Source organism: Molothrus aeneus, chromosome 14 (genome assembly GCF_037042795.1).
Source record: "Molothrus aeneus isolate 106 chromosome 14, BPBGC_Maene_1.0, whole genome shotgun sequence".
Taxonomy (NCBI): domain Eukaryota; kingdom Metazoa; phylum Chordata; class Aves; order Passeriformes; family Icteridae; genus Molothrus; species Molothrus aeneus.
In genome coordinates, this window is record NC_089659.1 from 10,791,009 (window position 1) to 10,816,774 (window position 25,766).

The following is a 25,766-nucleotide window of genomic DNA, read 5'->3' on the forward strand; positions in this document are numbered from 1 at the left end:
GGTGCCGGGGCTGTGCCGCCGCCGTGGCCCGGCGGGCTGCGGCGGGAGCGGCGGCAGCATGCGGCAGTCCCTGACTCAGCAGCGCCCGGCCGGCGTGGCCCTGCCCGACTCCGTGGGTGAGTGCCGGACCGGGGGGGATCCCGGGGGACGCGGGGTTGGCCGCGGGGCCGTGCGGGGCGCCGGGATCCCGGGGACCCCTCCGGGGCTGCGGCGGCCGGGCCGGCCCCGCCGTTCCCCCCGCCGTTCCCGCCGGCCGAGCGCGGCTCCGGCCGGGTGTCCCCGCAGCCCCGGGCGCTGCGGCGGGACCCGCGGCGGGGCATCCCGCACGGAGGCGGCTGCGGCCCCGCGGAGCATCCTCCGGAGCGGGGCGGAGCGCGGCCGCTGCCCCCCGCAGCCCCAGTGCGGTCGGGGACCCCCCGTCCCTCCCCGCGATTCCCCCTCCCTCCCAGCGGCCCCGAGCCCCGCAGCCCCCGCCCGGGCCAGCCGGGCCCGCAGCCGGAGCCGGGGGTCACAGTGAGCCGAGTGACGCGATCGTGGCAGAAAAATGGGACGAAAGGAGAGGGGCTGGGAAGAGGGAGGCTCGGTGCCATCAGCCCCCGGCTCTCCCGGGGTAAAAGTTGGAGCTGGCTTCTTCCTTGAGCTGCTACTCTGTGCCTATTCTTCGCTTCTGGCTCTTCCCCCAAAGAACAAGATGGAGAAGTCGGTCGTGTTTCTGTGCCATCTTGTCCATTTTCTTCTAATAATCGTGGGGAAAAAAAAAAAAAAAGTGACTCAAGGGCAGTTCAAAGATATACATTAATGCAAACTTTTAAAGTAATCTGGAAAAACCTGCTTCAGCCTTATCTTTAGAGTGGCTTATAGGGCAAATATAACAAGAGGATGTTTCTGACGCTTAAAAGAAAAACGATCATTCTAAAACCAGTGCCCGTTTGGAGTGCCATTTTAGCAAAAGCAATAGCCAGGCTATGGATGGCATAAATTTCTTTACAGCTCCCTAACAGAGCTCAGTACAGTGTTTTGGATCACCTTGTCTACTTATGTTGTGGTAAGCACTGTAAGTTTTGGGGTATCTGTTTGGGATAAATCCCAGAGAAAAGGCTATTGCTGCCTCTTAAAAGCAGAGATGGCAAAGCTGCCGTAGCTCAGCTTCTGTGGAAAGAACTATATCAAGCTCAGGAGCACACAGGAAGATGATCTGATGGGGAATATTTTCAGCAGAAATTACTGTTGAGGGAGAGGATTTTGTCAGCAGCTATTAGAGATATACTGGGTATGAGTCTGTATGCTGAAGCAGCTGCAGGCATCCTTACAGAAGTACAAAACCACTTCCTCTCTACACGCATAGCAAGGTGTTTTCAGAGAAGGAAAAAATGTAACTAATATCCCAATACAGAGGAGGTAGTCACCTTATCTCCTCAGTTTCACATCTCTTTTCAATATCGAGTTAGAAGATTATGGCTGTTTTTGTCTGAACTTGAAATAAAAGCTTTTAATTTTTTTATTTTTTGGTAATCTATGAGAAATATTGAAAAGCTTTGAGAAAATTTCCAGTTGAAACCTTATGTTTCTGTTCTCTATTGAATATTGGTGTGTGCCAGTCCTAAACTGGGAAACAACATAGAAATTAAGAGTGAAAAACACAATGGTGCTGAAACAAATACAGCATCTGTACATATTGGTGTTTCAAGACGCTCCTTTTAGAGTGGTTTTCATGGTAACTTTTGGCAGCATTTGTGGTGGCAGTACAGGAGCACTGGCTGGGGTGTGCAAGTGGCACCCCCCAGCCCGACCCTGCCCACTGGAGCTGTGTGAGGAGCACCTGGCTGGGCTGATTTACCCTCTGCTCATCTGCCAGCCAAACCACAGCAGTAATCACAAATTCGGTGATTCTGTGGAAGCAAGATGAATTCATCCTTTCTCGCCTTTCAGAACTCATCTATGTAAGAAACAGCAAATTTTCTCCAGGTTTGGCCACACTGTTATGGATTTTTTAAGATGTTTATGGGACACTTGCATTTAAATGGTTACATTGAAACTGAAGTGTGGCACAATGATAGCATTTGTGAGGCAGTACATACAGAATGGCTTCATCTCTTAATGATTTTTGAGTGATTTAGAAGCCTACATTTTCTATTATTAACTTATTTGGCAGATGTAGGAGAATAACCCCAAATGTGACCTGCAGCAAATAGTCACGTACCTTTATCTCCAGCCTGTAAAACATGGCTTGAAAGACTAAGGATCATTGATAAAATACCCAGCCTGAATCTTGGGGTTCTTGAGCAGTTATTTAATTTGTTTCTTTGTTTGTTTGAAATTAACAACTACCTAGCTATTTAATTTAGCTATTAGCAACTATCTAGCTATTTTTTTTTTGTTTGAAATTAGCAACTATCTAGCCAGTTGTCAGGCTCCTTGCTCTTAGGACCAGTGATGTCCCAGTGGTGCAGTCAGACCTGTGCTCTGGAACATGAGCAGAATGTTTGTGGGTGGAGAGCTTTCCTTCCAGAGACACCAGGTCAGTCAGAAAGGATGCTGCTTTATTTTGTTTTACAAACCTCTCTTGCCTTTCAGGTAGGGCAGGCAGGTTGGACTAGATGACCTCCAGTGGTCTTTTCCAACCTTACCCTTCTGGGATTTTGTGCTCTCCTTCTGTTGGGCTTTTAAGCCCCAAGTTTGGCCCTTGTCTGTGATTTCAAGCTCATCTGTGGGTGAAATGATCCAGCCCCGTGCCCATGGCAGCCCAGAGCATGGAGAGGGATCCCTGCTGCCAGCAGCACAGCCCCTGGAGCTGGAGCTGGTGTGGAGGAGCAGGGGAGCTGCTGGGTTTTTCCCTGTGCAGAGCTGTCCCTGGGGAAGAAGGGAGATCATTTGTAGCAGCCTGTGTGGGTTGGTGTGGCTGCATCATTGTTGGGGCGAAAGGATCTGCTGGGCATAAATACAGGGATCCTACAGAAGGGCCTGGGGGCACCTGGGCTGTGCATCTGTGAGACAGAAAGCTGCCCAGCAGGGCCTGGTGTGCTCCTCTTTCTCGAGAGTTTGGACCAGGAGGTTGTGCTTGGCTTGACCAAGTTTTCCCCCAGGGCCTTTCCGCAGCTGTTTTACTTTTACCTCGCTGTGCCCAGGCTGCCAGGGAGCCCATGGGGATTCCCAGGGTGGTTTCTTTAGGGAATGCCACCATTTCACCACTCTGCAGTGGTGAAAGCTGCTCCTTGCCCTTGGGACATGTTCCTGCCCTTCTCTGAAACTCCCAGAGAAGTGCTGGGAGCTGGGAATACCCTTGCCTGCTCCCAGGGCCTGCTGGAGAGCCCCAGGCTCTGGGAATGGGATCAGGGTGGCCCCAGCAGCCCACAGGCAAGGACCCCTACAATCCATTATCCTCCCAGCCATTCTTGCAAGTGCTGGGTAGTATCTACGTAATAAATGGAATATGATCAAAAGGATTGTTCCACAAAGTGACAGAAAGATGGCAAAGCACATACAGACCAAACACACCCCTGAAGGTGTTGCTGAGTGTAGTTCACAGCCAGCTTTCCTCTTGGCTGGTGGAATCACTCTTATATGTTTATGCTCATTTGGGACATCTATAAATATAGAAAAGAAAAAAAAACCCTCATCATCAGGCAGCTGTAGATGAGTTTTACTAATCCACAAATTCATTATTCAAGCATCTAAAAATACCTGGTCCTTGCTGAAAGTAGAGGAGAAGTGGCTGTTACTGGTGATGTCTTATTTGCATGGAAAACTGTGGATGCCTTATGATTACAGTCAAAATTCCCCTCTCAGAACAATCAGCATGCAGTGGGGTTATTTAGCTTGATGCAAGTAGACAGATCAGAAAGTATATAAATGTCTAATGTGAATATTTCTCATTAGCTCAATTGCTCCAGGCTAGAGGGGCTGGGAGACTCCAGTGTGTCTAAATGAGCTTTGCAGAGCTGCAGTTCTTAAGGCTCTCTTCATCTACGTCAGAGCAATGTTAGTGAAGGTGAAAAGTGACAGGCAAACCCAAAAATATTCTCGAGTCAGTATTCACCGTGGCATGGTTGGCAGTGGGAGGAGAAATTTGTGGTGCCGTGACTCTCCCCAGATGGAATCAGCAAATTCTGTTGTGTGTGTGTGTTTTTAGGGTCATTCAATAGAAGAAAAAGAAATTCCCTCTACGTAACTGTGACTCTCCTCATTGTGTCAGTGTTGATTCTAACGGTGGGCCTAGCTGCTACAACAAGAACCCAAAATGTGACTGTTGGAGGTTATTACCCAGGGGTTATTGTAAGTATAGAACTCCTAGGTAGGTCTAGAAAACTTATTGCCTACAAAGTCCCTCGTAATGCTGAAAATATTATAAAGGGTGATTTTGTCCTGAATATTTTGCTCAGCTACTTCATTACCATTTGATTTATTTGTTTTGTTATTATTTTGCACCTGCTGCACATTCCCATGCAAAAATCCCATCCAAGTGGCAGCTTCCTCTGAGCTTAGGTAATAACTTGATTTTGAGCTAGTGGGGAGACAGATAAATAGATTTTATGTCAGTTGAAGCAACTTTAGAACTTCTTTGTTTACATAGATCACACTAAGCAGAAGTAAGGCAAAGAGGGACCTTACTGCCAAAAGCAGTTGAGAGACCAGGTTTTGAAATACTAGTAACATGAACTTGTGGTCATAAAGTTTACTTGCAGAAGTGTTTAACAAATTGGAGTCCCTGGATGAGGAGCTGTGGCAGCTTGCCAGGGGAGCCCGTACATCAAAGCCACAAGCACATCCATTTCTTCTTTTTTGTTACCAGCAGCTGAAAATGGGAAAGAACCATCTTTTAGCTTCACATGGCTTAATTCAGAGAAGACCACTGGTGTCCAGCCTTCCTGCCATTAGATCTATGCTCTCTTACAGAAGCATGAGGGGCAGGTATGTCACAACCCTCCTGGCATGGGCAGAGGTCTAACATGAGCTGGACAGCAAGTCCTGCTCTGTTCCTGTGCATGTCTGAGACATGCTGAAAAAGAAGCACTGAACTGCAATCAAATTAGGTGCCTCAGTAGATTAAATGCAGCCAGTAGCCCCAGCTAGAGGCTCCTGGTGTAACAGCTGTAGGATGCTGCACATTTGATTTGGAGCCTTGAATTTGGAGGTTTGAAACCATTCCAGAAGACCAGGTGGAGGCTTGTTCTTGTCTTATTGCTGTTTGATTTATTTGCCATGCATTGCTGATCTCAGGGAGGTTTATACTTTCTGTGCCCATGTTCTCTTCTACAGGTGAAGAAAGCCCCTTTACAGCCATTGCAGTGTGGAACATTGTTACAGATTATGTTGGGCCTCTTTGGTTTAGAGTTTCTGGCTTGTCCCAGTATCTCCTGCATTTAGGCCTGATCTTTTTTGAAGAGAAGTATAGAAGGAAGGTGTTGAGAAAGATGACAGACCAGCTCCAGACTCTCCCCACCTACTCTGCACTGTGCCAGCCCGAGCTGAGCCTCGTGCTCCAGAGCAGGTCCTGCAGATGATGCAAATGTGCAGAGTCTGCTGCTCACGTCCCCTTGACATCTCTGAGCTATTTATGGCCCAGGAACGTCAGCATCCCTTTTGCTTTTCTAAGGCTTTGTCTGCTCAAGGAATTAATGAAGTCCTGGGCTTGGGAAGGGCGTTGAGTTTCTTTATTCAGAGGCACCCTGGCAATTGATGTTTGTCACCAAATTCCCAGCTTGGTTCATTAATCTGCTCTGTGGAAATGTGTGATGACCTCACCTGTCTCGCTGCACATTTCTGTGTGCTGCTGGGTGCTTCAGAAGGTGCTTAAAATAGCTGATGTTTCATAACAAGCTGGGATTTCTCCCTTTACTGGGGAAAAAGGGCTGGCTGCAGTGAATGAGTGTTCCATGAGCTGTCCTCAAGCAGATAGAGCCAGAAGTCTCTTTGTGTGCTGGGTGACTTCTCTGTGTGTGGAGCAGTTCCATGGCTGGAATCATCTTATGGAACATAGAATCATAAAGTCATAGGATACTCTGAGCTGGAAGACACCCATCAGAATCATCAAGTCCAACTCCAGGACAACCCCAGGAATCACAGCATGTGCTTGAGGGCATTGTCCAAATTCTTCTTGAGCTCAGACATCAAATGTCTCATTGCTGCCATGCCTAAACCACCCTTCTTTCCTCCTTCAGCTTGTGTTTCTTGGGCAAGCACCTCTTGTGAGAGGAGGAAGATGCAAAGATGTGTCCTTCAATGCAGTGGATTATCTTCCCAGGCCTTTGCTTCCAAGGAAGGACAGAACCAGGCACTGGAGACCTTCCACACATCAGTAGGATTTTGTTTGGTTGGGTTTTTTGAGGGTTTGAAGTTGTTTTTTCTCAAGCAGCTCAATTCCTCATTGATAGAACTGGAGAAGCTGAAGCAGAGGGTTCCGTGACGTCCTGTAGCCAGGGTGCCTTCACTCTCCTCCATGACCACCCACACCTTCCCAGCTGCATCAGGGAATACCTGAGCTGTGTCTGTGTGGGAAACGTCCTCACCTGTGGCTGGATGAGCGAGCTGGCACAGGGGAGCCCAGAGCACAGCAGTGATGTTCAGCAGACAAGAGTAATGCTCAGGTGCAGAAGACAAGGAGCCCTGTGGAAGTGAGACTGAGAACTGTGTGTGTTGTCTCCAAGTTACAGCAGCTGCCAGAATCTGTGTGAATTACTGACCTTTCTTGCGCTTGCACTGGCAAACCTCTTCTGTGATGGTTCCTTGCCAAGGATGTTGGCTTGGGGCTTTACTCTGGAGAAGCACATTCACTTTGTGTCCTGTCCTCCTTTCAGAGAGATATCCCAGGGGATCACATCCACCAGCAAATAAATGATGTAACTGAGGAACATTACTGAGATCTCTTTGTCCCATCCATGGAAAAATGAGTAGCTCTTCCATTAGTGCAATGAGAATTCCTGTTAATTAGAATCCATCAATTTATTTGGTCTTCACCTGCTGGATGTACAGACTTGTTCTAATTTCTTCTTTTTGAATTATCTTAAATTATCTAAAGCATTTCACTTTTTGTTTTGAGGCTGCTCTGAAACACCATGTGGCTATTTCTCTTAAAGTTCCAAGGACACAAAACGTTTTTCTTGAGCATTTGCCTTAGGTGTGTGTTACCACACAAGTTCCTTCTGCTAAATATCACCAGACTGAAAATTACACCTGAATCCCCATCACTGTTAATGCCTGGATCTCCCAATTTTTTTTGCTTGGACTTGAACTATAAATCTGTTACTTTAGGAAGGTGGGGGTGTTGTTTGCCTGAGTTAAATAATAAGCCCAGAAGCACTGGCAGGTCAGTGTGGGGCAGTTCAGCAGTGCCCTGGGTCTCTGCCCATCCCAGTAGTAAGCAGACCCTGGCTTCACTGCAGTGCTTCCCACCATGGCAGCTTGTGCCTGGCATGGGGACAGGGGTCTCGGGGGCTCAGAGTGCCAGCCAGGCAGGGGGGCAGCAGCAGCCTGATCAGCTGCTCCACTTTAATCCCTGCTGCTCAGCCAGCTGCCCTCCCTGCCTGCAGCACTGCACCAAAGGTTGCTGGGCTCAAGCAGGGCAAGGGGAGACTGAAGCCCAAGTTTACATCCCATCTTTGTCTGCTGATCTCTGCACGTGCCTCTGCCCGTTAGTACTGGATTCATCAAACCTTTGTTTTCTATTCCTGCATCTCAAAGTATCGATTCCAGGTTAGTTGACTCATTTTTAATCTCTACAGCTTGTCTCATGCCTTGTTTTTCTTCCTGGGGAGTTGGCCAGTTATTGGGCAGTCTCCCATGGATCTTCACTGGCCCTTGCTCTGTTGTCTGGATTTGTACCTCCTTAGTATGACAGATCCAGCTGCAGGACTTTTCCAGTATTTCTCATTTTGCCAGCCCATGGAAGTGGGGTTGAATGTCCTCTACACCAACCAGTGTGACACAATTCTATTTTTGCATCTCCCTTCTTAGTCCATGGTTCCTGCTTGAATTCCCTGATTCTGTCCTGGCTGAGGTGTGCTCTGTCCTAGAAACTTCTTAGTGTAGCTTAAGGCTATGGAGAAAGGAGGGGGGGAATTGCTCTCCTGGCTGACTTCACTGAGCTGAAATGAGTGTTGTGAGTCACAGCAGCCAGAAAAGATGATATTTTTGCTGCAGTGCCTTATTCTGTTGGGCCAGTGTGAGCTCTTCTGGTAGAACACCCTGGTTGATGCATCCTCATCCCTGGAAATGAGGGAGGAGTAAGAGAAGACAGAAAACTGCTACAACTTCCAAAGTATAAATGTCCTTTATTTCATGCTTCACGTTGAGGAACTCTCTGAGTTGAGAGCTGAGGTGGTTGCTCACAAGCTCAGTCACAGAATCCTGGTCCTGGGGTTTTAGTGCACTGGTCCTGCTAGGTTTGCATCTGGAGGCTACTGAGTGTTTGCAGGGTTGCTCCAAGACAGCAATGCACATCCTCATCCACCAGCCATTCCTCAGCACCACTGGGGGCATGGAATTCAGAACTCATCCTTTTGGTTTTACACACGCTTTTAGCGTCATATGTGGGTTACACCTGATAGTTCCTGCTAGTGGGAGACTCCACTGATTTCTTGCTGAAGGAAAAGAGCTCACACAGGGGCAGAATGTTCTTTTGCTGCTTCTGGATTTAATTGTGTTCTGTCTGTTTGTAAAATATGTTGGGTATCATCCTGAACTAAATGCTAACACTACATTGTTTTTCAGCTTGGTTTTGGGTCGTTCCTTGGAATAATCGGATCAAACTTGATAGAAAACAAAAGACAAATGGTAAGTTCTTTATAAAAACTTTTCTAAAAAAATGGCAGTAACTCAAATACTGTGTGTAAAGAGTATTATTTTAGGTTTTCCTAACTCTTCCAGGGTAGTGTTGCATACCTCCTGAGAGCTGGGCTGGTTCCTGGCAGCCCAGGAGCAGCCCCTGAGGGCACTGTGCCTCCTGTCTCACTCTGGGGAGCAGCTGCAGCCCCTCTGCTGGGTGCCTGCCCCAGGCCCTGGCAGTGAGATCCCTCCAGCCTTGCTGCCCTGGGGCTGCAGAGGGCCCAGGGGCTGGGGCTGTGCCTGCAGCCTGTCCTGCTGAGCTGCTGGGGCAGGGCTGGAGGGGGCTCAGGGCTCAGGTCAACCCCTTGTGCTGCTGACCAAGGCCAAGGCAGGTTCTGCAAAGGCAGATGGGGGAAATTCCTGTCCAAACCCAGAGTCTGCCTCGGCGCTGCCTTTGCTTTGCACATAGCATGCTCCCTGCAGGGCAGGAGGAGAGGGTGAGGCAGGAGACCCTGCAGGAGATGACATTTGCCTTTCCCACAGTCAGACAGGGTGCAGGGGAGGTGGGTTTCCCAGTGGGTATTTTTGTTGTTTTCACCCTGGCTCTGCAAGAGCAACATACCCCTGTTCTTTCTGTCCTAGCAGGGTTTCAGCCTCTTGCTCATCGTGTATTAGCAGCATGGCAGTGTCTGGTTGAGCAATGACCACATTGTGCCAGTCCTGGACTCTTCACAGGAGTGCCCACGAGTGACAGTGTGGCTCTGACTTGTTTGATTATTCTGAAGAGCCCTGGGTGGCCTGAGCTTATTCTTTTAATCTCTCTGTCATTTTGTGTCCTAAAAAACATTCATGACCCAGCTTTGCAGGGATTGCATCACTGCTGCCTGGGCTGGCAGCAAGCTGTCTCCACTCTGATGGCAGAGAGGACATGCAGTAGCTGTCACTTATTGTCCCTGTGCTTTAGTCACATGTCCTCCTTACCCAGGAGCACTTCACAGTGGCAGCTTTGTCCATTGCATGTTTCTGTGATACCACTGGCTGCGGAGCATTTATTTTTTTCAACCTCTCTGCATTTCCCCTGTGTCCTGGTTTGCTAAAAGGCAGCCTTGGCCTGGCTTGTTGTGCAGCTGAAGGCAGAAAAGCCACAAGCAGCTTGTGCAGCTGTGTTCTGGTGCAGGTTCCTGTCTGTGAGGTGACAGAACATCTGTCTGACTCTGGTGGGTGTGAGGAGTGGAGCCAGCCAGTGTGGCTGATGGGAGAGCTCACCTGCAGGAGCACTCCTCACTCCCCCAGGCTGTGACAGTGCAGACCTCTCTGGGTTTTCTCTGCTTTTTCCCACCCAGGTGCACTGACTTCCATGCCATGGCCCAGAAGGGAAGGGAAGGGAGAGCTTTTGTGCCCAGGCAGCTCTGGCACACAGAGCAGTGTGGTAGACAGAGCCACTGCCCATTCAGCAGGTTCCATGTGAGGAGTCAGCAGTTTACACACCTTCATGGCAGTCAGCTGTGCCATGGAAGAGTAAGAACCAGCCCCTTCACAGCTCATCTGGGGCTGTACCATCACCTAAAGGGAACCTCAGCCCAGGACACTCCTGCCCTGTCCAAACCAAGTTTGTCTTTTGTTGTCTGAGTGCTGCTTGGTGTGGCCGACCTCATCTGGAGTTACACAAGTGAGGATCAGTCAATAACATCTCACAGCTTAGAGAGGGACTTCTGCTTGCTACTGTAACAGTATTATCAACCCCTAATCAAAAATAATAATCTTGTTGACAAGTTCAAAACTGGGATTTTTAAAATTAATTTTGTCAACAAAATTAATCCACAAACACTAGGGATTTATGTCCAAAAGGAGACAGAGGAGTCCTGTAGCTTTATTGAATAAAAGGAGAGGCCATGGGTCATTTCTCCTGGAGTCTCTCAAATTTTTTAGGGGATGCAGCCTCTTTTTTATCCTCATTTCCCTCTCTTTTTCCCCGTTGGCTGAGGTACATGAGAGGTACAGACTCCTGAAACACCTAATAATCCCTTCTAATGTATACCCCCCCTGTTTTTCTTTTTCTTGTGTCTCTGTTCTTTCTCTCTAAATCCAGAGATTCAGCACAGTCTCCAGTGAGTAACAGTCTGTGTCAATTAGTGGAATTCCTATGGAATTTATGGTTCTCCCCATTGCTTCTTTCTCCTCTCCATATCTGGCCTTATCTACCATCAGGCCTACAGTTTGTTTGTAAAAACATTCTTTTTAAAGACATTTCTTCTTTTTCATTCCTTTCCATTTGTATGTTTCTATTTGCTGTTTGATTTTTTCCTCTACCATAAATTTGCAGCATTTGGTTTTCAGGCTTTCCTTTCTACATCTGAGAGGGAGAAAACTGTGTGTAAATAAAGTGAGCATCAGGTACCTCTTGGTAGGGCTGTTATGAAAGTATCATTACCTTTGTATTTATTTTAAACCACCATATTAGCAGCTCCTGTCTGTGAGCAGAGATGACTGACAAATTCCCTAATTGTATATATTTTGTGTTTGGCTCGCTTCCCATCTCTAAGGCTCATGCTATTTAGGGCAAATATCCTCTTTCATGTGTGTATGAAACAAAAGACAGTAAACCCCATGTCTTCCACCAAAAGTGGACTTTCTGTGCCTGTGTGGTTTCCCTGGTTTGGTAGTGAGACAGTGTGACCCTGTAGTGGATGGTGTGAGTTGGGATCCAGACATGCAAAGGGTGGGGCTGAGTGGGGAAGAAATGCAGGAGTTCACAGCTGACAGAAACAGGGTCAGCGTGGGATCTGGTCCTGGAAAACTTGTCACCTGCTGCCATCTGCAAGTACTTTGTAGCACAGCATCTGATATTGCAGGAACAGCCTGTTGTGGTCCTGGCACCTTCACGGGGTCCCTGGGATCCTTCCACAGCCTGCTCTCTCTGCTGCTGCAGGTCCAATGAATGTTGTGCCTTGAATGCTTGTCTCATCTAGAAAACCATTTTATCTTCTCTCATTTTTAAATAAACCATTTCCACTGCCCCAAGTGAGCCCTCTGGGGTCTCCAGTCATTGTCCAACTGATCTGGTCTGTACATGAGGTTACTGGAACAAGATCTGTTTTTACCTAGGGAGATGTAGATAACACCAGTGTGATTAACCTAAAAATCCTGAGGTACTTTAAAAACACACATAGGATCCTTCTGGATTGTATTTGCCTGGGGGGTCGGCTCTTTTTTCTGAGAGCTGGAGCCTTGGGCAGTGGCAAGAGCCAAGGTTTTCAAGCAAACTTAGTACCTGGCTCTTTAAAACAAACATCCTCAAGTCAGGAGACCTGAGGTATCTGTCAGTGCTGGCAGGGATAACTGTTGGCTTTGTATTTGGACTGTAAAGATTTTTACTATTGCTTACAGCTCCCCTATGACCAGAGTCACCTTTGTTCTCATGGAGAAACAGTTCTTACAGCTGCCAGCAGCTGACACTTGAAGGTTTCAGTCACCAGAGTTGGAAAGCCACCAGGGAGCTTCCCGTTCTTTACACCGAAATACTGTCAATATATTGAAATAACATATTTCAATATATGTGAAGTAATATTGAAAGCTGTTCCCCAAGCTGCATTTGGTGACCCTGGCTGTCTGAATGCTGTGCTTGCCCTCCCCCTGCAGCCCTGCTGATACCCCCAGTGTACTTTGGCAGAGGGGACGGGGATCAGTGCTGGGAGCTCTGTGTGTGCAGAGCTGCTCAGGAGCCCAGGGGCAGCAGCTGAGCCGAGTCCAGGTGTGACAGAGGCTGTGTCAGCACTGGGGCAGGCTCCCCCAGCTGAGCAGGGCTCTTATCAGAGGTGGTGTTTGAAGTGGCATTGTGGGAATAGACTCTGTTTCTCATACCTGGATTGGAGATTATTTCTGCTTTACCTGCTGAATGCTTTCACCCTAATTTTAAGAACGGGCAGGATGGGGCCACTGGAAAAGGATCATGCCTGTCTGACTGCCCTTGTCGAGCTGCAGGTGGAGGGAAGGCTCTGCAGTGGGAGCTGGATGCACTGTGCTTGGCACAGCCTGGCACCAGGAGCCCGGCCAGGCTGCTGTGAGGGAGTGCAGCACCCACGGCACTGGGCACTGCCCTCTGCTCTCTCTGTGCTCGTGCCTCATCCAGGTGCTGCTCCCTGAAGGCACAGTGCCAGCAGAGAGGTTCACACACTGCGGTCTCCTGCATCCTCACAGCTCGGGAAGTGCCCACAGGAGCAGCTCCCCACAGCACTGCAGGGTGAGGAGAGGAGAACTCCTCTGTCTCTCCAGGGGAGAGTTAAGGACAGCAGCAGCCAGAAGGGGAGGTGTATCCTCAGCCCAAGTTTAGCCTATTGGCGTGATGAAAAAACCTGCATTACTCCACCAAGTACCCAGAGAGCCAGTCTGGCACAATGCTCTTCTGCTGCCACTCTGCCAGGGCAGACACACACCCCGTGCCTTCAGCCAGGGCAGGCTGTGCAGCCCGGGCCAACCTCTGGGTCACTGATGGCTCCAGGGCTCATGGACTGTGCTTTCCACAGCCCTGTGCAGAGGGCACTGATCACTCGGTTGTGGAGAGGCAGGTGATACTTTGCTTTGTTTTCCTTTCTCAGCTGGTTGCATCGATCGTCTTCATCAGCTTTGGTGTGATCGCCGCGTTCTGCTGTGCCATTGTGGACGGCGTCTTTGCTGCCAGACACATCGTAAGTGCTGCCAGGGAAACACAGTCCTGCAGTGCTTGCACTCTGAGAAAACAACTGATGGGTCTGCAAGCCTGTATCAGCCCACACCAAACCCTGCAAATATGTATCATGTGCTGAATGCTGCTTTAAATCACGAGCTTTAGAAAATTTGTATCATTTTTTTAAAAATAGTTTTAAATTAGTGGAAAGCACTAAGATCTTAAAGCTTTTCTTTGGGGTTTTTTTTGGCTTTATGTGTTTATTGAGTATCAGAACACTTAAGATGTAATGTGAATTACAGCTATTGCCAAGGGACAAGATATGAGCAGTAGCATTTATTTTGTTTTAAATGTTGGCAGAGCTGGTTCTTAATGCAGAGGGAATCACTGGATGCTGTAGTAGAATGAAGCAATTTGATACGAAGCTCACTGAAGCATTACAGTATAAACAGGAAACATTTGCAGTAGGTTCTCTGTTTCCATTTGGTGAATTAAAAAATTAGGAGCTACTGCTGTCATGACCAATCCCTAGTACAGTAGGATGTGCAGAAGCTTTAGTTATTATTATAGAAATAAAAAGACACAATTCCATTTCAGCTTTTTGATTGAAATTTGTAACTGCAAACAGTTTTTTGTCCTGCAACTCTGCAGTTTGATGACTTTTTTTGAAATTTTTGGCAAAAGGGGGTTGAAAAGACAGATTTGGAGTTTATTTGTATCAGAATGGAAAGGAATCTCAAAAGGTCAGAGTTACCCATGAGATGGAAACTCCCTGTGTCAGCTGGCTGGTTATGCTCCTTGTGAAGCTGGCTCTCCTTTCCTGCCCCTGAGTATTCCAGTGTGGAAAGGTTGGATGGCAGGATTTGCTGGCAGAGCAAAGGGCAGCTCCTCTCACGTGTGTGATGGGTGTCCGTGTGTCTGTCTGAATGAAACCAGCAAGTCTGGGCCATCTCTGACCCCCTTTGGGAGGGTGTGCCCTCCTGGGTTGGTTTGTGGCATGAGCTGGCAGCTCCTCCCGGCTGGCTCTGGGGGTGGCTGCGTCTCTGAGGCCAGAGCTGAGCAGCTGTGGTGACAGAGAGAGGCTTTGGTTTCTGCCTCTTGATGAACAGGTGGGCTTTTGGCCTCACTGTACCACCTGACAGTCCTAAAATGTCACCACCTTGCTGAAACGTGCTCCTGCCATGCCAGCCCAAAGGATTCTTCCTGTTGCCAGCTGCTGCCACTGCCCTGCCAGCCTGAGCTTTGGCTCAGACACCTGGAGAGCCAGTCTGGCTGCTCCTGGGAAGGGCTGGCTGATGTGGGTACACGTCTGACATTGCTTTCCATGAGGTCTTGCCTTGGAGATAAAGCTGCCACAAAGGGGGACATTAATGCGTGTTTGCAGGTTGGAATGTTGATAATCCTCCAGAGCTTTCCCACAAAACACTGAAGAGCACAGGAAGGACAAATTTGTGAGGAATTAATAATAAATTGCTGATTCAGCAAGAAGAGCCCTCAGAAATAGGTCAAACACACCAGGGATGTGTCTGTTCAGGTCAGGATGGCCACTGTCACCCAAAGAGCCCAGCTTAAGAGACTGCATCTCCCATGCTGGCTATAACAATTCCATGCCTCCAAGGTCCAGGGTTAAACATCACCCAGGGCACTGGGGTGGAGGCTGCAGGGCTGTTGCTGCATTAGGGTGCTGGTGTGAGATCAGGGTCCCTCTAAAGTGTGTTCCCTTTCCCAGCCCCTCTGGTGAGTTTGGTTTTGCTGCAGGGCTGAGCCTGGTGCTTTCTCTCTGGCAGGACCTGCGGCCGCTGTACGCGGGGCGCTGTCAGTACTACTCCAAGAGCACCACCCCACCTGAGGTGAGAGCAGCTCCTGCTGTGCCCTGCCAAGGGCCCAGCTGCTTGGAGCAGGGGCAGGAACCTGCTCCAGTGTCCTGGAGGTCTGCACAGTGAGGAGGGGGTGAGAGGCTGGGCCTGGGGTGGGAGCAGGGTGCTGGAGCACTCGGGACTTGGGTTCTCCCTGTACTGCCCAGTAGTGACAGAGCAGATGGACAGAAGGGGGTGTAGGATAGGAAAATTCACCAGTTTCTCTAGGTCTTCAGCTGTGCACCCATAGGAGCTGGGTGGTGGGTTAAGGTTTCAGACAGCAATAATTTCTGTGTACTTGAGCAACAAGTACCAGCACCTCTCCTGTTGTCTTCTCCAAAGAGAAGCCTGCTGGGGATGGATGATCCTGCCACATACTGGTGGTGTATATGGATGTCTGCTGCCTTTGCTGAGCACTGATTGTCTCTCAGAGCTTTCCTCACAAGTCCACAGGTAGTTAAGTAGTTCTGAATAGCCATTATATACCAAATAAGAAGGCCTGCTTGAGGGTGCAAAGCTAAATGCTACACAGCAGCGTGGGAGTGGTCCACTCTCTTTGCAGGCTGATAACTGTCCATGTGGACTCGGGTGTTAGCACCCTCAGGCATGCACAATTAACACTTTGGTCAGTTCTGCACCACTATTGGAATCTGCTCTCAGTTTGGGCCATGCTGTTGACAGCTCTTTGCTCTGCCTTGCCCTGGGGTGAGGTGGGTTAGCTCAGCAAGGCCCTGGCTGCTTGCAGGAGTTGCAGAACCTCCTTCCTCTGCAGGTACGTGCTTGTCTGTGAGCTCCCCATAGCAAAAGGAAACTGCTCTGCTCCAGCCGAGAGCATCTCTGTTCCCATAGGAGGGCTTTGTGGGAGCAAGATAAGGAAAGAAAAATCTGCCTGGGGCTAATGTGGAGATCACTGAGAATTCTACATGTAGAGCAGGCCAAATAGCAGCAGAAACTGTCTTTGGGGATTGTCGTTCTGCGCTTTATGTGGTTTTTTTTCTGTATTCACACAGGCGGTCTGTCACCCACAGCGCCGTGCCCCCTGCACACCGAAAATAAAAACCAACACCTGCTTCTGCTGTGACCTGTACAACTGTGGGAAGTAAGCCAAAAATGCCACTCCTGGCAGTGGGAAGGGGAGCAGTGGTCATGCTCCTGGCAATAGCTTGCAGCTCGTTTGCAGGATAGTATCAGTTAATGGCAGTGGCTGTGGGAAGGGACCTTGAACTGTGTTTGTTAGCAAGGGGGAGTCCCAGACAAAAGCTAACCAAGTAAAGGTGGGTGTGAAATACACCAAGGCCATCCCGGCTATGGGTGAGCCCAGCTGGAAAAATGAGAGCACAGGAATTTCCATTACTTTCATGCTTGGTGTCCTCCTCAAGTTTTCCACCTGTTGAGTGTTGCTTAACACCTCCCTTCTCTGTTGGCGCTGGGTTTTGGTTTTTTCTTTGACAATATCGAAGGTGCAAAAAACCTGGGACACTGTTCTTCTTTACCTTGCCACCATTCCATCCCCCACCCTGCTGGCAGAGAGGAGTTAACAGGCTGGTGCCATCTGTGCCTTCATGAACCAGTGTCCTCCCTGCCCAGGGAGTGTCTGCCATGCTCTCACAGGGATGGAAGGTGAACCAGCACTGTGCAGTGAGGCAGAAGGTGGTTCCCAATCCAGAACCACTGCAGAGTGATCACACCACTGAGATCTGGCCTAAGCCAGCTTAATTTACAGCATGTGCTGCTTATACCTTGTGGAGTGTCCAATGTGTGTTAGCAAGGCATTAATAAATTGATTTTTTTTACTGCTGGCTCTTGCCTGGGGCTGTTTCAGGCTTGGCATTTCTCTCAGTACTTAGCTGGGCTGGCCTCCACTTAAATCATTGATTGTGGTGGAGGAAGATCAGAAGCTGCTGCTGGGAGAGGGTGGGTGGTTCCCTGTGCTGGGAAGGGTGGTCTCGGTCTCTGCAGGACTTGTGTGTGTGAAAGAGGTGTGAAGCTCTTGCTTTCCTTGGGTAGTTTACAGATCACAATCCCTTTTTACTAGCTGAAGAGAGGATACTGATTGGAGAGAGAATTGATTGGAATAGAAAAGCTTGACAGTTTTCTGTATTTCTTTTGTTTTTGTTGGTATTTTGGTTTTCTTTTTTTTTTTCCCAGTCCCGGTTCTGGGACCCGCCCCTGACCCATTTTCCCCTCTACTGATGAAAGATATCAGTTGTTGTTATTTTAATCTTGCTTAGAACCACACAAACATGCTGCACGGAGGAGGTGCTGGATGGTGTCTCAGTAAGAGAGGCACGACATTCCAGGCTGGTGAGTGCACATGTAAAGGATGGGAATCATGGCAAACGTGACAGCAATCCAGCCTTGCTCCTGAGGCTGGGAACCCTGGCTCTGGCAGAGGGACAAGCCTCTTCCTGCTGCTCAGGACCCGCTGAACGACGCGGGACGCTCTCACTGAGGGATCCGGGCCCTCTCAATCTCCTCAGGAGCGAGCGCTTGCAAACAGCGCACGCAGGCTTTGTTAGAGAGTCACGGAGAGCTCGGGTTACACAGAGGTTGTGCCAGCCGGTACACCGGGTTTTGTAACCTGTGGTGCCTCGATTCTGCTTGAATTCCTCATCTCCTGCAGTGGCCTCCTTAAATGAAATGTGGGAGTAAAAAGGGTAAAGAGGCAGAAGTTGAGTAATCAGCAGAGGAGGGTGACTCTTGTGAAAGGGGCAGTTTCCTGCGGGCCTTGTGGAGTCTGCTGAGGAGCTGAACCTGGATCTCCTGCTTCTTGACCTTAAATATGAGCCAGTTCTTCCCCCTTTCCCCAAAGCTCTCATGTGCTTTGAGCCTAACCCTGCATGTGAGCTGGGAGATAAGTCATTCATGAGCTCTTGGTGCTGTTTGTCCCTGATAAATATTTTCTGAAGGGCTCTTTGCTGCAGGCCACTACATCTGATAAGCTGTGCTGATAAGCCTGTTCCCCACCCAGCAGTCAGAGGGGTCATTCCTGAAGAATTCTGCTGCAAGACTTCAGCCCACGTGCTGCAGGAGTTGCTTTTCCTTTTCCAAAATAATGACCTAACCAGATTTAATCGAGTTTTCTCTCTCTTTTCTGTGTGTGGAAAAGGTTCAGAGTGTGTGCAGAAGGACGAGGTGCCAGGCTCCAGCCAGCCCAGGCTGTTGTAGAGCAGTGAGGGGCTGGAGCTGGAGCAGGGCACGGAGCTGGAGCTGCTTGGTGGCCAAGCCCTGCGGGCCAGGCAGGAGCTGTGCTGGGCCCTGGATCCCACCCAGCTGCCCCTTCCTGGGGCTCTGGGGAGCAGCCAGCACTGCCTGGGGGCAGCTGCTGCTCCTCGGGCACACTCTGATTTCCCAAGGTAATTCCAGCACCAGTTTGTCCTTGGTAAGCCTCCAGGACCTCTGTGGAGATTTCAGATGAAAGAAATAACAGGCAGGTTTAGACACAAAGTCATTTGTTTCAGAACAGAGCAAGTAATTTGTTTCAGATCTCCCTTTGTGCAGGGAGCTGGATGCCACAAGCATGGGATCCAGGAGGGTTTATCCCCACTCCCTCAGCAGCAGGGCCCAGGTGATCACTGAGCTGCAGAATGCATTTTACTGTCCAGCAGTACTGCTTAGGTTTTATGATATGTTGTGCAGTTTTTTATCATTACTGTTGTTTTTTTTTTCCCTAATCTAGCAGAGTAGAGATTTCTGGAGGGTACTATGAGTACATTGATGTCAGCAGCTGCCAGGACATCATCCACCTTTACCACTTGCTCTGGTCGGCAACAATTCTGAACATAGTGGGGCTGTTCCTAGGGATCATTACAGCAGCAATACTTGGAGGCTTTAAAGACATGGTAAGAGGATATCAATTTCTCAGTGCATTAAAGAAAACAAATCAGGCAAATTGCCTTTAAAAATAATCATGGAAACTATTGGTGTTTCAATGCAAATGATCTATGCATTACTTCAGTCAGGGTGGGAAGAAAGGCAAGAAATAATTATAATGAAAAAGTGGAAGTGATTCACTTTTCTGATTTTGTCACCATCTGAGCACACTTAGAAAATATGAACAGAATTGAGAGACTCTATTTTCAAAAGGAACTATCAGAGAGGCATTGGCAATATCAGGATGATTGAAAATAAGCTCTCTCTTAAAAATTGATCTTCCTTTTCACGGTGTTCACATTCTACAAGGAAAAGTGTGGCAGTTGCTCATTAATTGATGATTTTATAGTAACAGTCTGAGCTTTACAGACTGTTTTAGGCTGAAACTCTCCATCTAATTTCATCATGGTGCAGAAGGGTGAACTGGGGATCAAAACCAAACTTCAGATAACAAAAAAAAAAATACTGTTCTAACAATGTGAGCTTTGAAATACCTTCACTTAACCAGGCTGCCTGTTACCTTCCATACGGTTTTGTTCTAAACAGCACAAATGAAGGAATAGAACTGGATGTTCAACAGATACATTTGGGGCTTTTTCAGTTGCTTGTGACCAATTTGGAATAACACAAAAATATTCACACAGAAAAGAGATTTGTTGTCCTGGCTATATGTTTTTCTTACAAAGAAATCTTGGGCCCTGCACTAAGGGTATGTTGTTTCAGAACTCTGAACTCTTTTCAGACTCACCAATATCTTCCCAAATAAAACAGGAGACACATTCCCAGCTGTGCATCACAGTCCTTTGAGTTTTAATCCACACCAGAAAGCCTCTGCAAACAAAGATTTATAGAAATGAATAGCAATGCACCAAATAACAGAGTAATTTTGAAGTAATGAATAATTTCTCCTACTTGTGAAGAAGTAATCTGTTTTGTGTGAGCGCTGGTGTGCACTTGCTGCCAGCTTGTTTGGAATCTGAAACAATCAGAGGCTGTGGAATGAAGTGACCTTGGAACGTAGCTGCTGCCTGAGAGGGAACTGGATTGCCAGTTGCTAATGCAACAGAGTTGAGATCTAAAGACACACAGTGCTCCTTTAAATAATTTCTGCTTTCATTCAGCTCTGAGCTTTCTGTGACTGGGTTTGCAGCCTCATACTCTCTTTTTGTTTTGACAGACTCCTTCCCTCCCTACGCTGAACTGCAGTGTTGAGAATGCACACCCTTCAGTGACCTACTACTCCAGGCCACAGGTGACATCCTACAACTCCTACTACCACAGCACTCCTCACCTGCCTCCCTACTCTGCTTATGACTTTCAGGTGGGCAACTTTACAGGATGTTTCCTTGTTTAGCAGCAAGGTTAAATCCAGGCAGTCTGCAGGACTCAGGGGGCCTGTCTTCCTGTCATTCACACAGTTTAATTTTCTTGTTCCTGCAGAAAATACCAAATTTTTCCTACTAGGCATTGGTCGTTGGCAGTGCTCTCTGTTACTAAGACAGTGTTTTCCTGAAAGCTGTCCTTGAAGTGAAGGCAAGAGGGAGGACCTGCTGCCTGCCTGCCTGCCCATCACTTACTAGTAGAGATCACATTAAACATAGGCACTGCCTCTGCTGTCTCTGGCACTGCAGTGTTCTGAGGAGAGAGGCAAAGCCAGGTGTTCAGGCACTAGATTTTATTAGGCCAGCTGCTGTGTCTGAGAGAAATAGAAGAACTTTTGGAAACAAGCTATTTGAGCTCCTGAAGACACATGATGCCTGAAAAGCTGATTTGTTGTGGTTATTTTCCACATGCTTCAGCTGGCCTAAGAGGGGACCCTGCAAACATCCCCTCTGCTGTAATGCATCCCTTCCTCTTTGAGCTATGGAGCTGTGCTGTTGGAAATGGGGATTTCATGTGAACCTTGCTGTCAACATCAGCTTTCACTTGTTGAGGCAGATGAGGACATTTCCTCCTCTGCTCTTCTGGCAGGTGGATGTTACCACAGGGGTGATGTTAATTAACATATCACACAACCACCACGACAGGAAACTTCTTTTTTTAATTGAGAAGAGTTTAAGCTCTCAGTCATCAACAAAGAGATGTGCTCTGTGACAGCCACCACATCCTTCATCATTAGAGGAAACCGAAATCTAAACCTTCCTGGGTCTGCTGTTAGTGCCACTGGACAGTGCTGTTGTCAGGGCTCCTAAATATAATTGAACACTTAAGTCAGAACTTCTGGGATGTATTTGTGACTCATTTTTGAGACTAATGAAACCTGGGACAGTCACTGGTGCTGTATAACTTCCCGCAGTTACAAAAATGCCAACCTCAGTGCATGCCAAACCAAGCTCTGCTACAAAGTCCTTTTCTCAGTTTCTCAGCAGCTCTAAGCTCTGTCTGAACCAGAGCTTGCCAGTGTGGCAGCCCCAGCACCTGCAGAGAGCTCAGCATGGGTGATTTCCCTGCTTTGTAACTGGAAGTACTGCTGGGCTCTGCTAGCACAGCTCAGCCAGACAGATCAAAGTGTCTGGGTCTCACCGCTGTGAGCACAGGTGCTGGCTCAGGAGATGGCACAAAAGCTGGGCATAAATTCAACTCATCTAAATTTAATACAGCCAAGTCCCTCTTTAACATGAAATTCCAAGTCCTAGCCTTGCATATTTTGCAGGGAACTTGGGACCTGCATGGGAGCATTAGCTGAGCCTCTGCTGTGCAGACTCCCTTGCTCTGAGCCCCACTCTGCTCCAAGCAGTGACTGAACCACCCTGGCCCCTCTCCCCTTACACCCCACAGCAGGTGGAGCAAGCCCTGCCTCTCAAACCCCTTCCAAAGGATGCACTCCCTCTGAATGCTTCCCACTCATTCCACACATTTTTCACAGGAGAAAAACAACACACCAGAATTCCTAAGGAAGCCCGGGCCCTTGCAAAAACCTGGCTTTCACTCACAACTCTAAAATGGCAGACCCAGTTCTCTGGCTTTTGGAGCAGCTCATTCACTGTCGCTACTGGTTGATGTATGACACCCAAGATTTGAGAGGAATTCGTCAGTTTTCAGTTGTCCAGTCCTTGTGAAATACAGCAGGCACACAGAAGTGATGAGAATTTTTTTTTAACTATCTTCAGTTTTGGATCTAAGGAGCCTCATTTTTCAAAACCATTACTTACAGGCTGTGCTTACTTTGAATGCAACAAGTTATCTGAAGTGTTATTTGTGTGTGGTGAACCTTGAGATGTTAATTTTGAACTGTTTGGTAATGAAGTGTCACTTTGATACAATAATTTCCATTAGGGAATGGTTACATTGCATCCTTTGCTGTCTCCCTGCAGCATTCCAGCGTGTTTCCAGCCTCCACTCCTTCTGGCCTCTCGGATGACCCCCAGGCCCTGTCACCATCCCCCAGCTATATGTGGGCCTCCAATGCACCCCCTCGTTACTCACCACCCTATTTCCCACCTTTCGAGAAGCCACCACCTTACACGCCATAAAGAACGTGGGAAAGAAGAAAAAAACGTATTTGCCATCAAAATAAGTGTGAACATTTTGTATTTATATTTTACTGTGGGAGGGAGCAGGAGAATCCAGAAGATAATTGCAAATAAAAATATTAGATTGGACTGTCCTTTTTTGCAAGACTTATTTCAGAAGTTTTAACAATGGCCTGAGACAAAGGGGACAGACTTCTGATGTTCTAACGAGTCACTGAGCATCAGATGCCCTAAATTTCAGCCTCTTTGGTTCATGTAGTCCTTGATTTTTAATCTAGTGATCCAACACAGATGACAGATTCTGGTCTGCCTTACTCCATCTTGTGCCAAGCTGAAGTAAGGGTAGCCAAGATCAGTAGTTGCTAGAGATTATCAGTCTGTGTGAGGTGAGGGTGCTTGCAGCCAGCACCACTCAGCACTGGTTTTGTTTGGCCTTTGGGCTCCAGTTGCTGGGATTCTGGCTGGGAGGACACAGGACCTAGCTCACATTACTTGCTGGCCCAACACACTGCAAAAATTTTGGGGGGAACCATGACAGTGCCTCAAAATGTAACCCTGTTGAAAAGGATAACATCATAGGATAGCCTCATGCATGTGTAGCAAAATAATCAGAATATTGCATTTTTGAGGGGGGCAAGCTGTTTTTATTTCAGGTTGCTTCTAAGATAAAAGATGAAATGGAGTTGTCTCTGAATTCTGTGTAGGTAATGCTGAAGTCAAACAGTTTGGGTGGTTGCACTGCCTAAATTGTCCTTGTATTCCTATAAAAATCATCAGGAACCGTCTACAAATCACTGAAACAGTGCAGTAAAAATGTTATTTATTTATTTGTTTGTTTGTTTACGTTTCCTGTGGTTGGGAATTTCTTTTTAAGCTTGTACTTTTAACTTTTTTAATGGACTGAATCAGCACCCTGAATAAGTACTGGTTTAGTAGCTGTATTATGGGCTGCACATAAGGAATATCCACTACTAGCTCTCCAAGATATAAGTCTCACATGGATGAAATTCAACACCCTGTAATATAGGACAAAACTGAGGAATTTGCAATTACTGTTGTGACTTTCATTTAATCTTCAGCTGATGACTGTGCTGATTGATTTAGATTCCAGCAGATTTTGCATGCATCTTGCATAACAAAAGGTCAGCTTTGATATGTGACACACTGACCTCTAAAGTGTGGTTCTACTCCAGGAAGTGATTTCAGATGACAGTGTTCAGATCTGACCTGCTCAACCTGAGCGTTCTCAACTGCTTACTTCAGGGATAAAAGCAACATTAACATTTTACTCCTTATTTCCTAAAGATATCATTTCCTTGGCATCAGTTTGTTGACCCTAATCCTCAGTTGCCTTCCTTTACTTGCAACTGATGCAGACAAAAAGGCACCTAAAAGTTAAATCTGGCTTTTAGAATCAAAATGGAATACATGCTGGTGGGTTGGGGGAGAACCCAGTTGGATTTTAAACTGTGGCACCTACTTTTAATCTATAAAAAAAATTTCAAATGCTGTCAACATGAAAAACAAACACTGAAGTCTCTGATCTCACTTTTCAAAGTACACCCACACTTTATAATGCTGTTTTTAATCCTATGCATTTGCAAAGCCTTTAGGCTAGACTATGTATTAACTTTATCATTTCCACTGTCAAATACTAATCAGTATATTAGTTCATTAAAGGATGACACTTTATCCAGAAGCAAGTGTGACTTTTCTCCAGTAAGAAGGGAAATAAAACAGCTGGAGAAAGGAATGCAGCACACAGGATTTAAAGCAGTAGTGTATGTAGAACATATCCCGGTGGCATTTTGTTTTACTACAGAATGTTGAAGTGCAGCTCCTATAATTTGTGTACTGGATATAAATTTATTTACTGGGGCATCCTCCATTTTATATTACATTTTATTGAGTTAAAGAGATATAAAGAATCTCTTGATAAAGAGATCATGGGCAATTTCAAAACAGACAGTACTTCTCTTGATAAAACTCCCCACAAATCTAGAATCAGAAGGGCACATTAATTTAGTATCAGAAAACATTTTATTGCTTTATCTTTGAAATAAAAGCCAAGAGTCCTGTCCCACTTCTGACAAACACTGTACCATTTGTGCCTGTCAACCAATAGGGCTAGAAGGACTTAGGGACACCACAGGACAGGACTGAACATCCTGAAGAGAACATAACTTAGTGGCAGAGAAACAATTAGGAGATGAATTGTGTCATTGGTTTTGAGTTGAAAAATACTAACCTTAGGAAATTATCCAAATTCTCTTTTTTTTTCTAAGGAATATTTCAACAAAAATTACATTGCTGCTTTAAATTCACTATAAAAGGACAAGTACATTTTCACATTTAAAAACTTAATGGTGGTATTTTCTGTTGAATTACCTGTTTCATTCTGCTTGAGTAAAACAAAGCATTTAATGTAACTGCAACATTCTGCACTGTATTTGTCATTTCTTATGAGAATGTCAAGTTTGTGACTCATATGTACCCTTTTATTACTTTGCCAAAGTAAAATAAAATTGTGTGACTTTTGTAAACATTTACCAATTCTATTTTACATTTTAGCAACCTTCCTGTTTTACAAGCATCTTTAAGGGTTTTTTTAAAAATAAGTGAATAAAATTTAAAGAAATCAAAGGAAAAAAAACCCCAACAAACAAACAAACAAAAAAAAAACCAACCCAAAAAAACCCAATCTCTGTTCTCTGTATTTGAGACATATTTCTACCAGGATTAGCCAAAAACTCCTTAAGTTCTGTTTTTGAAGGCACTAATGCCGCCGCACTTGATAATTCTGCAGTTTTACCATAATGTGGTGCCCTGACCTCAAGCCCCCTAACATTATTACTGCTGATTTTTCACTGAACACAGATCTGAATAATCCAACCAGTGCAGTCTTGGTGTCTCCTTTGCTTACTTTGGGCATATCCTGTCCTGATGATGTCAGCAGAGTGAGGCAGAAGCCCTATGCCACAGAGATGAAGGCATCTAGGACATAATTTGGTACGTTACTTATTAAATTGCATTCCTACATGCAGTAAGAAGTCTACACAAAGCAAGTGACTATTTCCTGTTGGCCCCAGGTCACCAACAATGGAACTCTCACAAATCACAACCAGTCAGCAGCTGGGAAGG

At 47.0% G+C, this 25,766-nt stretch overlaps 1 protein-coding gene across 3 annotated transcripts; it reads left to right on the plus strand.

The window, feature by feature from the left end:
• TMEM255A (transmembrane protein 255A) lies at window positions 1–25,174 on the plus strand. 3 transcript variants are annotated; one of them, XM_066559727.1, is made up of 9 exons: window positions 1–116; window positions 4,130–4,272; window positions 8,707–8,769; window positions 13,356–13,445; window positions 15,211–15,273; window positions 16,290–16,378; window positions 18,959–19,121; window positions 20,330–20,473; window positions 22,467–25,174. In XM_066559727.1, exons 1-9 carry the CDS (start codon window positions 59–61, stop codon window positions 22,623–22,625), a joined length of 972 nt encoding a protein of 323 aa, XP_066415824.1. In that variant the 5' UTR covers window positions 1–58; the 3' UTR covers window positions 22,626–25,174. The 3 variants fall into 3 exon arrangements, with proteins under 3 accessions (XP_066415824.1, XP_066415825.1, XP_066415826.1); XM_066559728.1 differs by having other exon boundaries at window positions 18,962–19,121; XM_066559729.1 differs by lacking the exon at window positions 4,130–4,272 and having other exon boundaries at window positions 98–116.
• The last annotated feature ends 592 nt before the right edge of the window (window positions 25,175–25,766 follow it).

Coding starts and splice junctions, on each gene's coding strand:
- TMEM255A (XM_066559727.1), top strand. CDS start 59: ATGCGGCAGTCCCTGACTCAGCAGCGCCCGGCCGGCGTGGCCCTGCCC. Junction 117..4,129: donor GGCCCTGCCCGACTCCGTGG/GTGAGTGCCGGA, acceptor GTGTGTTTTTAG/GGTCATTCAATAGAAGAAAA. Junction 15,274..16,289: donor AGAGCACCACCCCACCTGAG/GTGAGAGCAGCT, acceptor GTATTCACACAG/GCGGTCTGTCACCCACAGCG.